At 41.8% G+C, this 16,266-nt stretch overlaps 1 protein-coding gene across 3 annotated transcripts in view; it reads right to left on the bottom strand.

The window, feature by feature from the left end:
- sik3 (SIK family kinase 3) overlaps positions 1-14,694 on the bottom strand; it is a 35,311-nt gene extending 20,617 nt beyond the window's left edge. For 2 of the 3 annotated variants that reach the window (XM_035679560.1, XM_035679561.1), the window contains exons 1-3: positions 14,366-14,656; positions 1,165-1,281; positions 446-509 (exon numbers count right to left, since the gene is read on the bottom strand). In XM_035679560.1, the coding sequence (XP_035535453.1) occupies positions 446-509; positions 1,165-1,281; positions 14,366-14,656 (472 nt within the window). Of the gene's footprint in view, positions 1-445; positions 510-1,164; positions 1,282-14,365 lie in introns of all 3 variants that reach the window. The other variant, XM_035679558.1, reaches the window with a different exon arrangement.
- Between the last annotated feature and the right edge of the window lie 1,572 nt (positions 14,695-16,266).

Here is a 16,266-nt window from a genome sequence, read left to right as displayed (position 1 = left end):
ACACACACACACACAGTTACATAATTATGGTACTCAGTCGAATCTTTGAATAAAGAGGAAGTGAGGCCTGTGATTCTGTTCTGATTTAGCCTATTCGATTACAGCACTGATCATAAAGGGGGAACAAAGAAGGGATTTTTTTAACCCTTTAGAAAACAGAGAAAGGGGTCATAAGAGACTTGTCGTCAGAGAGGCATTCCAACTCTACAAATAAGTGGAACAGAAGACAAAAGGAAGTAAATATAGGGAAAACATGAAATCAAGTGGTGTTCCAGAATGAACAAACAGTGAAACAAAAAACAAAACAATTGTCTTATAACCACATTTTTTTTATCAGATTTACCCTTTCTATTTAGCAAAGTGCCAGACATCAATAAAACACAAACTGTAAAGCAGAGAGACAAGTGATGACAAACATCAAGATAACACTGGGGAACTTCCTTACCGAATATCTCTCCACCGCTAGCGTACTCTGTTACCAAATAGATCATCCTCTCTGTCTCCATCACCTGAAAACATGAACAAATTGTAACAACCAGGACCTACAGACCCTCTGGCAGGACATCATCTAGTGATGGGTTCACCTGTTACACAACACAATGAGTAAGCATCGCTTGGCATACAAACAGCAAGATTCAAATAGAACAAAAACTGCCATTTACTCAGTGCAGCGCTCGCTGTACGTGTGCATGAGAAAGTCAACATGTTTTGTGGTTATCAAAGTGATAAGATAATGTTTAAACTGCCGGGGCTGTTACAGACAACATGCTGTAAAAGTTGGCACATGACAGGTTGGTTTGGTGTTACAATCCCCATTCAGCTGGAAGACTTTGGGTAAAGAAAATAAATAAGAAATGCTCCTTGCTCAACTTCTACCACTGACTCTCACTACAGACAAGTTCTTGTCCTGGGTGGTCCCTTAGATATACAAACATTTATGGAAGCATTTTTTCCAGGTACATTTTATAATCCAATACCAACCAATGCCTACAATCTTCAACACTTTGGTTAAATTAACCCCAAAAAAACGATGACAGGTGACATCAGATCATGCTAAACCAACATATATTTGTCCTTTTACTACTGGGCCATAGGTGTCAGGTGTAAGATGAGAGACGTGAGCAGAGTGCATTATCATCTCTGTGGGTGAGTGCAAGTGTGTACCTGGTAGAGGCGGATGATGTGGGGGTGCTTCAGCAACTTCATGATTTGCACCTCTCTGAAGATCTTTTTCAGGTTCTCATCATCCAGCTGGGTCTTGTCCACTATTTTTATAGCCACCTGGAGAACGAGAGACAAGAATGGGATGAGGGAGAGGTAAGGATGAATGACGAGAGACGGAGAGATGGTGAAGTTGCGAAGAGGGAGGGGGAGATTAAAGAGGAAACAGTATGGAGGACAGAAAGAGGCAGAAACAGGAGTGACGGAGAGTGAGGAGACTACATAAAGGAATGTATCCTAAACCATGCAGTATGTTTACCAGCTCTTAAGTGTTCTGAACACAGACAATATATTGACATTAATGGTGTTTAGCTGACACTTAAATTACAGGCAACAATTCCAGGGCACGCGCCCAGTGTCTTTGCAATATTGCTGCGATGACACAATAATCGTAGAAGAGCAAGTGCCAAGAAAATAACAAGTAAAGGAGCTGAGGGGAGGGTGTGAGTCAGACGGGCTCAATCTAACATGACCCGACATCGCTAATCCAGTAACAAACACAGCACGTAGGTAAGAAACACAAGACAAAATGATCTGCCACCAGTTGGGTTGAGAAAGACGAGACACCATGAGGACAAACTGCCACTTCTTAAAATGACGAATGGCCAAATGGTGTGCTGTGAAACACGGGGCTTTCTCTGGATCCCAGGACTGTTTGGGTAACCTGACCTAAGCCACGACCTCTGACTGCGAGCATGACTCTTGCGTAACCGCTGAGCCCTCGACAATGGCTCCGGCAGTGTGGACGGTGATGGTGTGTGACAGCAGCTTTGCTCTGCCACTTAGGAATGGGTAGATTACTTTAATGACTTAATCGAGCGAAGCTAATGGGGCTGCCCCAAAACACAGCGTCTTCCCAAAATAGATGAGTGAATGTGTGTGAAAAAATGAAAAGCATGCGTCCTGCATAAACACACACACACACACACACAAATAGCAACTCATCTGGTAAGTTGAGTGCCATCACAAGCTCCCCCCTTCCTGATAACAGATGTGAAGAAGATGAGGCCATCTGAAGCCCAACTAGGCTGACTTCCTGTTGCAGACAGGAAGGGGAAGTGAGGGAGAGGGAAGAGGGGGCTCCCGAGAGAGTGCAGAACCACATCTAACGGTGGCATTGATCCAGATCAGAGTGTCTGTGTGCAGCTTCCCTTCAAGGGCACTGGACAGTGGTGGAAAACATGCATTGTTCCAGTTCATTTCTTCCTTAAATGTACGCATTTAGAACGTTGTGTTTGGCACAGTTCTATTTCTGAGTTATGCAATTTTTTTGGATGAGTTTAGAGCCCACCCAATACAATTACAAACAGCCATATATAAAAAGACACTGCACATTAACAAAAATACTATTATTAAATGACCTCTTGCCATGTATGTGTGTATGTATGTATATGTTCGGTCCGTGTGCTTATGTGGTATTTTAGGCTCTCGGAATCTATTCCTGGCTTTGGCAGTCATCCAGTTTTGTTGATGTAATCGCTCCACTCTGCATCTTCTGTAGGGTAACAACAGGACATCTGGATCACACACACACACACACACACACACACACACACATAAACGTATGCAGGCATCTACACATAATGCTCATCTTGAGCACAGCGAGTCCATCTTAAACTGAGCTTCAATTAACTTGGTGTGTATGAATACAAAAGTTGGCAGGGAGACTCAAATGGCAAGATGACAAGGTAGACACAATGGCACATGTGAGGAGTTTACTGACACGGTGGGGTTGCAAAAATGTCAGGTTTTACAATTTGGTGCCTCAGCTGCTGTGTTTCTCCTACCGCAGCGATTGGAGGATTGTTAACATGGATCACAATCATTTATGGACACTGACAAGATCTGCATCCCTCCTAAGTAGGGCTGCAACAAAAGATTAATATGGCCATCATTTTCTCGATTAGTTGTTTGGTCCATAAAATGTCACAAAAGGATGAGAAAACGCTGATTGCTGTTTCACGAAGCCCAAGGTGATGTGCTCAAATGTCTTGTTTTATCCACAGCCCAAAGATATTCAGTTTACTGTCATACAGGACGAAATAAACCTGAAAATATTCACATTTAAGAAGCTGGAATCAGAAAACCTGGAAAAACTTTAGTTGCCAATTTATTTAACAGTTGACAACATATCGATAAATAGACTAATTGTTGCAGCTCTACTCATAAAAATAGACAACTTTGTCATGCCAACAGGCATAAACCAAGCCAGACAAATGGTGATAGGTAAGCTGTTCTCTACAAACAACCATGTGATCAAAGGTTGGGTTTCCAGCTTTGGCTCTAACCAAGGTACAGTAAATGTGTTGTGACTGAGCGCGTGTACTTTCTAAGCCTCAGGGTGTCCAGTCTGCTTCGCACTACCTTCTGTGACTATGGAATTTTCCGTCAAAAGATCTGGGTTCACACACACACACCCACACACTCCTGAGAGGCCGGCTGTAATGAGATGAAGTGTCACATAGCCCCTCCGATCACAAGACAGTGACCTCAACATAACGCCATGCCAGAGCGGCTGGTGCACAGCAGAGGGGTCTGGACCGTTGACTGGACATTACCCAAACACACACAGATTCTAGCTTTACAGTAGGTAAGAAATAATAGCGGATTATGGAAACACTAAAGAGTTCAAAATAATTCTAAACAGAACAATAATAACAATAGGCTCCTGGGAAGCCGGTAGTCTGAATTTGAACCTCATTTATTTCTTCATTTAACGTTTTGCCTTTGAGGTTTCCCCAACATTTGTAACCATCAACTTAAAGAGACTATACCAGGTTACTAAGGTCTAATCGCTCACCCAGCCTAACAACGTTTGCCTCTACTTTCCCCAACTCAAATTTTTTAACATCATATTATATTTCAGAAAAATCTAGTCATTTCTTCTGACATTAACTAGATGTCTCAATCATTTTTTTTTTGCCCCCAATCAGTCATTTAATATTGAGTATCTGCCGGTACCAAGTCCCAATCCAACACTTGTATTTTTTCTTTTAGATAATATAGGTTAGTGTACACTTCAAGTACATTACAGTTATTAAAATCAATCCAAAGTATATGCTCGACAGTTGAATAGCTCTGCAATGCATCAAGAAAACTATGTTTTTAATCTCTTTTTTAATAATATAATAAACTCTCTCTGTAATCTTTTTGGCCTTGTTGCTGTCTGCAGGGAGTTCCTCTCTCTCTCCATTCTTTGGTGCTTGAGTACAAACTTTAACTGATTTACCTGAATGAACTGTCTGTATATTTCTGTTTTCTATGCATTTCTTGCCAGGTTAAATTAATTGTTCTTGTTTTTTTGGTTTACTGGGCTTTTTTCTTGCACTTGCAGTGGATCTCTAGCACTATTTCTCCTCTGAGCAGAGGCGAGACATCCCTAACATTCATGGAAGCAGCGATGTCATGATACCAGAGATTTAGTAGTACCAGTACCAGTGAAATTTCACTGCAATGATACAGCAGTAACAAAAAATAGGGGTATCCTGATCAAGTTTTTTTGTCCCCAATCCACATTTTCTATTGAGTATCTGCTGATATTGACGCCTTGATTGCCTTTATTGGAAGTGCACAACAATGCACCCACGGTATAGAAGCTAGTAAGACTGAGAATCCTGGGAGCTTGTTAGGAGCTTATACGCAAGCCAATGACACAGCAACCCTCAAAAAGGGGGCAAACAACCTCCCATGTAAACACATACGTGGACACAAGAAAGCATTGGCTGGCTGAGGTAGACACAGCAGCAAGTATTGTGTGAGAAAATGGAATTGTGCTACACACCTGCCCTCATGCAAACATGTTTGTTTTTCTTTGACAGGGAAATTAATTGTCACTGGTTAGAACTGAACACGATGTAAAAAACACCTGCATTTTCAGGATAGTGATGTTTTGGAAACCTAATACACTGACTGATGTTATTAAATGAGTACCACTGTATGTCAGATAAGGGCATGGCCTATGCCATGTCACTCATTTCTAAGTTTACATAGCAAAACAGAGTGGGTGTTTTCTTCTAATTATGACTGGACATAACACTCCATGATTCTTGAAAATTTTAGGCCAAGTCAAATTTGTCTTCTTGACAAATGACAGATGATTACATCTTCTAAAATAACTATTTTTGTATTAGCCACTCAAATTCACATGATAGCAAATCTCCAATACACCTGTAACTGACTCTGGCTAAACAGGCCATGAACAGGCAGGTTCCTAACAATCAAAGTCACTTTTTGTAATTAATATTATTGTGACTCCCCCCACTGACATACATAGGATAGACACAATATCAAAAGTGCAATGCAGTTCAACAGTAATAGGAACATAACAGTGTAACTGCACCACAAAATTCTGCCACTGTTAGGGATGTGGCCTACATAGCATATAACGCAAGAAATAACACTGACCAGAGTGACAGACTTACCACCGCTCAATGTAGCAATAATACAGCGGCTGGTAGTCAGAGATAACAGCCATGAGAAGCTGCAGTCAGACATTGTCCGTGCCATTGGAGCTTCAACAGTCACTAGAAGCACATTTACGGTAGTTTTCTGCTCACAGAGGCCAAAGCCTTTGGTTTCTGTTAGGGAGTGTTAATACGGCTACGTAGCAGGACAGGACGTTGGTTTTATAGTAGCGGGGGGGAGGGGCTTGGTTGGTGATGGAAGCTGCTACAATTAGGAGAGGGAGGTATACACAATATGTAGAATTTAAATATTTTGCACCAACATATCAAGATTTGAACCTGAATCGATACCCATGTACATGTTTTCAGCTGGTTACTCTTTAACTAAAATGAATATTCTAACCTTAATGAAGGTAGGATTTATCGTAGGTTTGTTGTATTAGACTGCATTAGTTTTAGCTACGTGTAACTAATAAACTGTCAACTCAGTACAGATTAAACAATCAAAATATCCGGAAAAGAAACTCAAAATACAATATTTAGCACATTCGTGATTGATGTATTTCTTTATCCCAATATTCTGTGATAAAATAATACTGGATGTAGTGAAATACATCCATTACAATACTCAAGACTAATACTACAAGAGCTATATATAATGTTCACGTAGCCTTCCAACATTCTTTAGGATATACACACACACACACATCCATCCATGACTAAACTATAATGAGGCTAATCCTAAACAGAGAACTAGGTCTATGGTGTAATGTCTAGTGTGCGCCCACACACACACACACACACACACACACACACACTGTGTGGTGATATTATGTATGAGGTTAACCTTCAACACAGGTGACACACATTACAACATCCACAGGGGCTGTAATGCTTAGGCTTAACCCATATTAGCATGTGAGAGTTTAACTTGCGCTAGCACTCATGTGGACACGCAAGTTCAGGTCGAAAACATGGCAGTGTGAATATCTGTAAACTTTGTCTTTACAATAGTTGCTTTGGAATGACGCTTAAATTGTGTTTTTTGTGTGCATGCGAGTGTTTGTATAAAGTCATGGGAACATCACACAGCATCAAACCCACAAGCTAAGGTCACAGCAGGTCAACATTATGACTGTATTATGCGCGTGCACACACAAAGATGAAAGCGTACAGGCAGTATGAGTCAGCACAAAGCCTTTCAGAGATGTTCCACTTGTGTGTTGTACGAGTTTATGTGTGGAAATGACTCAGTTGACTGTGTCAGGCTGAAAGTACAAGACTGAGGACATGCTACGGTGTGGAAAAACTGGACATCGCACATTCATTAGCAGTTTTTTTCCCCCTTCTTCCGCACTTTGTGACGAGAAATTTCAAAGGGGACATGAAGATGGAAGCGTAAACAGTAACTGGCCACTAGTTCTGATTGAGACATACTGTACATCTCAACAGGCAGTTGCATAGGGTAACACACACGTGACTAGTTGCATGAGTGCTAGTGTTGACCAATACATTTTATTTTTAGCGTCATCGTAATATGAACATGTGCAAAGAATACATTGCAGAAGGCTGCCTAAAAAATATTTTTTATTTAGGAACAGGGAGGCAAATCCAGTAATTAACGGGCCCCAGGGCGAAAGACCACTGTATTTATTATATAATCCTGTCTGTCTGTCTGTCTGTCTGTCAGGCCTAAGCTCCTCCACATACACACACTGAGCAAAGTCAGCGAACAGCAGATCGGAGATTACCTTAGTTGACGACAATTGCACTTGTTTCTGCAAGTAAGTACAATGAAACCTTTGCGAGTAACAAGCCACTACATTATCAATACACCTCTTCAACAAGCGTCCCCTGAGCAGCCCCTCCTCCTCCCACCAGCGGTCCCTGCAGGCAATGAATCACATCAGAGGAGGACAGAGGACAGTGTTTTCTCTGAACTCAAAATCTAAGTCAAAGTAAAAAAAAAAAGCTTAAATGTATATGTGTGTGTATACATTAAATTAATTTTAACTTTGATCTGTTAATAAATATCCATATGAATCATTTACGTTGCACTATAATATGGGGGAAATGATGCTGCAGTTATCTGCTCTTCGAATAAAACCTTTTAGATGAAGTTAAGTTTCCTAAAGTTGGAAACAAATAGTCAGCTTAACAACAATCATCACAGGAGCTTTCTAGGTAATTAGGGAAAAACCCGATACAATGCAGCACGCGGACTGCAGCAGCATCAAACAAGCTACCATAAACCCTATGGATGACACACTTTACTTATGCAGCAGCCTTGTCAGGTACTTTTACATTTAGTTTCATAAACCATTTTTTTTGTCACTGAATGTAATTATTAGTAAGAGTATCTTAAAGTGTGATTTCAGGATTACTTCTGTTGCGTGTCCCATTACATTATTGAATGCCACTCTTACAAAGCATAAATGTATGTGCTAAGGGTCTTCTATAAACACTGACCACAATACGATGGCATTTATTTTATTCCACAGGAAGGTTATTCACTCTTTTACAAGCATAGATATACTAACATATTACATATTAACAGTCATTTTAGTACATTTCTGGTGGATGTTTTACAAGCACAGAGCACGTAAATCAACAGTTCTTTCATTTTCCAACAAGCCTGGTTAATGCGAGGCTCACCTGCTGTTCAAAAAAAAAAAAAAAAGAGAGAAAACATTCAAAACATGAGTTGTGTTTCTGGGAGACTTTAAAAAAGCGTACTGCTGACCAACAAAGAAACGGAGCAGACAAACACAGCCTATATGATACATGGAAAGAGGAGCAGAAAGCCGGCTCACCTAGTAGCTGGCGGTCCCTTGTACCAAGGCTGAGTCCTCGCTGCAGCAGCCATGGGTTCCACTCCGAGCTTTGGCCCTTTGCTGCGTGTCATTTTCAAGATTTTGCTTTTCTTTATCATGTAGGATAGTAAATGAAATATCTTTGGGTTTTGGTCTTTTATGATCAGACAGATAAAACCATCTGAAGATGCCACTTTGGGCTCTTCAAAGTTGTGGTTGGCGTTCTCACTGTTTTCTATTAGTTCAAAGACTAATAATCAGCAGAATATGAACTGATCATGAAAACAGTGTTTGCTGTTCTGGTCCACAGTAGGAGTGATAGAACTATATGTATTTGTATAATAAATATATTCACATACCTTCATTAACATTTTAGCTGCCCCTCTCAATATATCTGGACCAATTCAAGCGTTTTGTACATCGTTCAATGAGGTGGACTGCTTTATGGCAGTGGTGGATTTCTGTCAGATTTTTGCATTTAGGTGATAAAGTACTTTGATTTATTTTGCTAAGTAAGGCAAAAACAAACCTTGTTATTCAATTATCATATTATTTCCAATTCATCCTGACTAAATGAAGAACACGATTATTGGACAAAGAGGTACATTATTTACTTTTATAATTCACTCAATCTGAAAGCAGCAGCATCAATCAAAGGCTCTCCTGTATATCACAACAAGGGTTGGCTGGAAGAATTCACACCAGCAGAGCTACTACCATCTTCATTAATCACTTCAGTGGCAAAGAGAGGCTAAGGACACAGCCCGTCTCAAACACTGAGGTGGTGAGTGCTTCCAGCTAGCTTATAACTTTGGTGAACAAAAACACACTAAAACATAATAAGATACACTGATCTCTCCCAATGGCAAGTCAGTTCCATTCAAGATTGGTGGTTGGGGGCTGGAACCACCACCATTGCTATGGAAACCAGTAAGACTTCAATGGAGCGACCTTTCTGCAACTAGGAGCCTTGGCAACACACAGTCGCCTCTGACAACAAGCAGCGCTGTGGATGATGATGGCACAGGGTTGTGATGTTGAACCGCCTCAGTGCGCGCTGCCATGTACTGTGCACACACACACACGCACACACACGGCTGGCGTCAGTCTGGGACAGAAACATATGTGATGATGATATGGTTCATGAGGAAGAGAGTCATACTGGTGAAGTCTACGCTATGCCTCCCTCGTGTTGTGTAACGGAGACAGTCTGGACTATGTTCTTCTCCTTTTGAAGCCGGCTGGCTGCGGATTCTCAAATAAGAACGCAGCAGAAGACGACTAGAGGGCAGGAAGATGAGTCGAGCATAAACGCAGCCTTTGTCACATTATTCACCCAAATGAAATGTTGAGTTTGCGTATGCTTCTTTGAGAAACGGAGAGAGGATGGTGTGTGTTAGAGAGCTGTGCGTGAGTGTGTGTGACCGAGGGAAATTGTTACACAGTACATTAGGCCTGTTACCTAATGCTCGCCATCCTGCCTGCCCTCTTCCTCCTGCTCATCCTTCTCCTGCCTAAAAACACTCGAGAGGAAAGGGGAGAAGACAGGAAAAAAGGGCTCGATTCCCCACAGACAGACAGGTCAGGACACGCCGCACAGTGCCATCTTTTACCGATCTCGCTCACCTTCCTGTGGGCACAACAAGGGCTTTTCAAAGTGTGTCTTTACTTCATCCTTATCCAGGTCATACAAGGGCACTGACCGTACCTCCTAGCTATTACACACAAGTATGCACATACGCAGGCATACAGTGGCAGTCCTACGCATTCACTGTATTTCAGCGAGCTTATCAAAGCGGGCAAACACTCACAAGGAAAAGATTGTGTTAGAATATCCACTCAAATATTTTGTGGCGATTACAAAGGCTGACACAGTTACTAAATGACAGACAGAACGTTACAACGTTAGCACTCGTCATTCACCTAGTGGACAGCTAGGACCAGGGAGGTTTTATCTAAGGGTGCCCACATTGACTGGCAACTGATTGTCATCGGCCGATATTTGCTTCAAGTAGACAGATCGGCAATCTCTACAGACACAGATCAGAAGAGCCGATAAAGGTGATGCATTCCAAAGAAACGGAGAGAGAGAGAGAGAGAGGTTATCTGATTTCGCAGGCACGGACGAGGGAAAGCAACAGCTAGATTTTCGATAGGCGATGTCATTAACCAGCGTCCTCCACGCGCGGCTCGCCTGCTGTTGTAAAAACGGAACGGCAGGTGAAAAGTCCGAAAAACCCAAGCTGTGTTTCTCGGACGACTTTAGAAAACATTTAGCCGGCCGAGAAAGTCAACAGAGCGGACACATACAGCCTGTCTGATACACCAAGAGAGAAGCAGAAAGAGGCGGGGTAAGCTGGTGTGTGTGAGACAGAGGTGTAGGTGTGTGCGCGTGTGTGTGTGTGTGGGGGGGGAGCAGATTAAAGTATTTTGTGAGTAAACACTAAAACAGTATAATAAGGTGGTGGGTTACGTAAAATTAAAACGCTGACACAAATGCTGATGAAATGCTGATGAAAGACTTAATTGACTCCAACAATTAATTGAGCATACAAAGAAAGAAAGGATGAGCAAATGTGCCATCTGTTAAGGAAGGTGGCCAGGAGGTGAAATATTATCTCAAGTAAAAGTGCATTGAAACACCAGGCGTCAAACTGTGCTGTGGAGCAACCAGTTCCATAAGCTCTTTCAAAAAAGAACATCATTCTTTCAACAACTGCATCTTTGTGCGATACCCATTAAGTAACATGTACATACATGTGTTTGCCAGCCTCTGCACAGGTATTTCATAGTTTTCATACATTCAAGTTTCATGGACATTTTACAATGAAGCTGTGCTGGAAACTCAATCAGTAATCAATGAGTGGTGGAGATGAACCATACGGTCTTTGACTTTGTATTTCTGTCTGTTGGCCAGACAAAGAAAGCTATTTGAAAATGTCACGTTGAGCTTTGGGAAATTGTGACGTGCATTTTCTCCTATTTTCTGACATTTTATTGGCTCAACAATTTATCTACCAATTTTTGAGAAATATGAAAATGAAAATCTGAGAAAACAAACTATTGGTGCTACAGCAATAATTGAAAAAACAAAAATATCCGAAGTAATAATGGTCTAGTCATTGCCTACCAAGTAAAAACAAGTCGTTTAGAGTCACTCAGAGGTAACACAAACCTTTTGTCCCTTATTGAAGGGTCATAACCAGCAACAACGTAGAGACTGAACACCGAAATGAACATTTATCAAGACAGCAGAAAAGTGTGGCCCAACTGCTTCCAGCACAGTGTCAGTGTGACAGCATCAAAACTGTTTTGACTTCCACTTTACAAGCTGGCCTTTGTCTAGAGGAGATGCACTTTCACTATTACGACATCCAGGTGCAGCACAGTAGCTATGTGCCATCAAAGCTTTGTGTTAGCAAGCATATGCACCGACGGCGCCCGCTCCACAAGAAAATGCTAAATCCACGCACAGTTGAAATGGTGCTGTGTATTGGCGAAATTCACTTCGAAACAAACTGCCTTTTAAATAGTTTCAGAAAACAACAGAGGATAAATGAGGCATAGAAAGGGCCAATCCCTTTCTGGGCTTCTACGCTGCCATGTAGAAATAAGCAGGTCCTCTTCTGTGTGACTGCACTGCAGGATATCATCCAGCTCCATCTAACAACTGAGAGAGTTGTTAGGCTATTTTTGACTGCTCAGCATTTCTCATTGGATCGTTCTAACAACCAAGGCCATAAAACAAGGCTCTGGAGCGCATCGCATCTGATGACTGATCATCCTTATTCATGACATCAACGGGCATGTAAAAGCGCACTCCTATTCTGCTCATATTCATGAGCCACTGACCGGCCCGTCAGTGACCACCATCAACAGGGACGACAAACAAGGCCTCTCTTTCACTCTGTCAGTCTGGGTTTCACTGTCATTTTGTCCTCTGCCTGTCTCTTACGCTCAGTCAGACAGCCAGACACAACCACACACACACACATCCAGACAAGCATAAACAGGCTCGCACACAAGAAATACAGCTTCATAAGCAGCTCATCAATCTCTCACTATAATGTGGCTACTGTGTCTTTGTGTTGCTCTTATAACAGATTTCACACATGCTCACATACTTTACTAGGCTGTAAATGATATCCCAGTCACAGTCAACACAGTCCGTCAAGAAACGTCTTCTGCAGTGTTGAAAAACACTACATGGCCCTCACTGACCCAAGTTTATTTTGGCCTCATGACACTAAATGCATGGTTCTCTGGGCTAAGTGGCGCAAAGTACCCAAATGACTCGTGTCTGCATGTCTGCGGGTATGTCAACAAGAGCACAGAGGTAAAGCTGCACACTCAGCTGCTTCGACACACCTTTATTTGTGCCATGAGAATTAAAGGCTCTTCATCAGTTTAAAAAAATAAAAAAACCTGATGTCTGTTAGTGTAAGCTTCAGCTACCCCTACTTGTTGTGAGTGTTCAACCAAGCTTTCATCACAAGGGACGTGCACACTGGTCCCAATGGGGATATCATCACAGCAAGGTTTCTCCTCTCATCTTATAGCAAGTATGGTCCTGAATAGGAGCAGGCTGGCATTTTAGCAGAAGTCTGATGCTGCTGTTGTCAAATGCGCCAACGGAGGGTTTTCTTATTAGTTATTTGTTTTGGCCCTGTTGGTCTTACACCACCATGCCAGCCAACAAGACATAGCAAACATATCTGGAGTGGATCAGACTACTCACAGGCAAATAAAGCTTTGAAACATGGAGGCACCTGATCCAACGGCTCAGCACAAAAGAAAGACACTACTCGGAATATTTGAACGATCCCTTCTGCTTGCAATGTCTCAAACTTCCCCTACCTACCTTCCATAAAAGCTGCAAAACTTCTGCTTGCCACAGACATTAACAGACCCATTTAAAGGAATGGTAGTTTCTTGCATGCAGATCATTTGTTGATAATATTGTCTTCTAGTAAATCATTCAATGCACTGTTATATGGCAGCCCACTCTATGCAATAGCATCCACTTACACTTAAAGTGTGTGTGTGTGGTGGCAGGTTTGAAACCACCACTTCTGCCATGTCACTGGTTTCTTGCCGGGAGCCTACATAGAAATGTAATCTAACTTAGCTGTTAACTAGTGTATGGAAAGACCACGAAACACTGGTAGACGAAGTTGAACCACAGCTTTGACAAACCGGTTAAATTACACCACGACAAAACGGTTGTATTTCACTAGAAAGACGTGAGAAACTTTTCCTGACGCGAAATTATAAAGAGATAATAGTTTGTTTATTTTAAATCGTTCTCTGTCAAGCTAGCTAGACGAAAACGCTACATATGGCTCTGCCATAGTTGCCTTTTTCTTCGGTTGCACTTTTACTTTCTATCAAGCTATCAACACTTTGGCAACCCACACCGATCAACATTAGAAGTTCACTGTTGATTTAAACTTATCCAGTAGGGTCTTGGAAACTTTTAACCCGGTGCTTTGGCATCTGCATGAAATATATGTGTCTAGCCAAACAGCTAATTAGCTAGTAAGCTAAGCTAGCTACCACAGTCGGAACGCTGTCTCCTCTTTTTCATCTTCGTCAATACCCTTCTCTCCGTCCTCTGCGCTTTGCCACACATTAACCTCGGGCCTCTGTACCTTTCCTTAAAAATACTACTACATAATACAAGTGAACCCTTATTTATCTAGTGTTAAATGTGTTTGTATCTAGTTAGTAGTTAGAGGTGATGCCCCGTGTCGAACGGACCCCCCTCCCCAAACCCAAGCAGCGGTGTCACCGGAGCGGGCTGGCCGCTGTGTCTCCGGAGCCTGAAGGCCCCAGCGTCATCCTAAATACATGGTCGAAAAGGCTTGAAATAAAACAATGACAGCTTGTAATTGTTCCCCTCTAGCGCTCGGACAGCAGCAGTCTTACCTTTGCTTTGGTAATGATGTGTGTGGCTAGTTTAACAACCGCGAAATTTCCCTTGCCGATGGTCCGCTCGATTTCGTAGTGGCCCACTCGGGCTGGGGGGGGCCTGGTGGCCGAAGTGTGGCCAGGATTGGTGATGCACCCAGGGGCCGTGCTGGCACGACCGGGGTGGCTGATCCCGGAGGATGGCTGGGCTCGGTTCTGGGAGCCCATGCCTGCGTGGGTCGGTCGGGGAGAGTGCGTAATCCCGGCCGCAGCGGACCCAGCAGCACCTCCGCTTGACACGGCCGCCATCTTCTCGCCTCTCTGCGGGAACAACAAGCAGCCTTGCGCAGCGCGGCTCGCGGGCACGCCCCCGCCCTGCGTCATTTTACGTGAAACGCTCCTCCGCAGCGCCCTCTCTAGGTTGTAACCATAGTAACGATCAGCGTAACAAATGACTTCATCCACAGAAACGTATTGTGGTTGCCTTGGCGACAAAGAAGTGCGCATTATCACTCCGGTTCCCATGATTCAGTGATTCCTCGCAAACTGCTGCACTATGTATGATCAGACGTGAGGCGTTAAAGGTATACGCCGCTCTAACAGTGCAGGGACAGCTTTAAATCACCCAGTTGAGCAAAACAAACATTCTCACGTCACAATTTCCCTCTGTCATAATGTTTGAATATGCTACACGTCACTGACGTTATGAATATGGTTTTACACAAAGGCATGTTCACAGTTTCTAGCGGTATATTCTGCAATGCCACGAAGAGGTCCGGACAATTCATGGTCATGTGTGCTGTTCATGCACACCTTTCTGTTCTGAGTCAAGCTTTCATGCAGCAGCATCTTCTTACATGGTCTCACGGTTGTTGGCAGTAGGAGGACAGCTAGCCCACCTCCCTGCCCTCAGCTTAACCTCTGGGGCTTGATTTAGGGACCCTCCATAAATGAATGACACATACTGGTGGTTTCTTGCTTTTCATGCTGACTTGGCCATATCAGTGACAATTGTGATTTAGAAAAACACACTTGTAGCACACTGTAACTCCTTTATTTTACATAAATATATTTATAGAAAATAATTATCGTTTTTACAATAGCTTCCATTTAATTTGATCCAGTGAGTCCAAATAAATACCAAAAAGTATTACTACATATATATTATTACTTCTATTATTACTACTATTACTACATAGGAAATACTTGTTCTTACTGCAATTTAGAGCTTCCTCTTTTTTATGAAAGTCTGATGGAAAATTCATAATTTCTTTTCAATAGCCAATGTCACCCTGTCTCTCCAAATCATTTTCAAACTGTTTACACTGGACACATAGCACACATCTGTACTACAGCTGCACTCCTACTGCAGTTCAAACTAAGAACATAATTATTGTTTTCCCCACAGCATTAAGTACATTTCAAAGAACATGGAAGCTCTTGCAATTAAACCTTCATTATCTTTATCACCTTAAATTGAAATAGTATGTCCATTATGTAAATTCAATTATATATATATATATCAAAAATGTATTAGTAATAAAAAAGATTTGCTACATGAGACTAATTTAGTATAATTGTTTGTAATTATATATTTTAATAATAAAATCATTTGTAATCATTTGTACACACATGCATTTGGTTCTTAGTTGTATGTGCTCCTGATCATCCATCTGTGAAAGGCGAATGAAAAGCTAATCTTCACAATAATAATATAGGAATAATAATGCTTTTGGGTGAAATAACTATGTTTTATTAAACTGACATCCTTTTAACTCTAATTCATTAATTGTTTCAAGTTTCACTTCAAGTGGGCCTTTAGATATAATATATATAAATAAAGCAAATAAAACACACTGAAGTTATAAAGACAACCAAAACCCCCAACGATAAAACACAGAAATCTAAATAATAAAAAG

The sequence above is a fragment of the Morone saxatilis genome, unplaced genomic scaffold, assembly GCF_004916995.1.
Source record: "Morone saxatilis isolate NCDOM2014 unplaced genomic scaffold, NCSU_SB_2.0 Contig8, whole genome shotgun sequence".
Lineage (NCBI taxonomy): Eukaryota > Metazoa > Chordata > Actinopteri > Moronidae > Morone > Morone saxatilis.
Note: the sequence above shows the minus strand (reverse complement) of the source record. Positions and strands in the feature narration are given on the sequence as shown.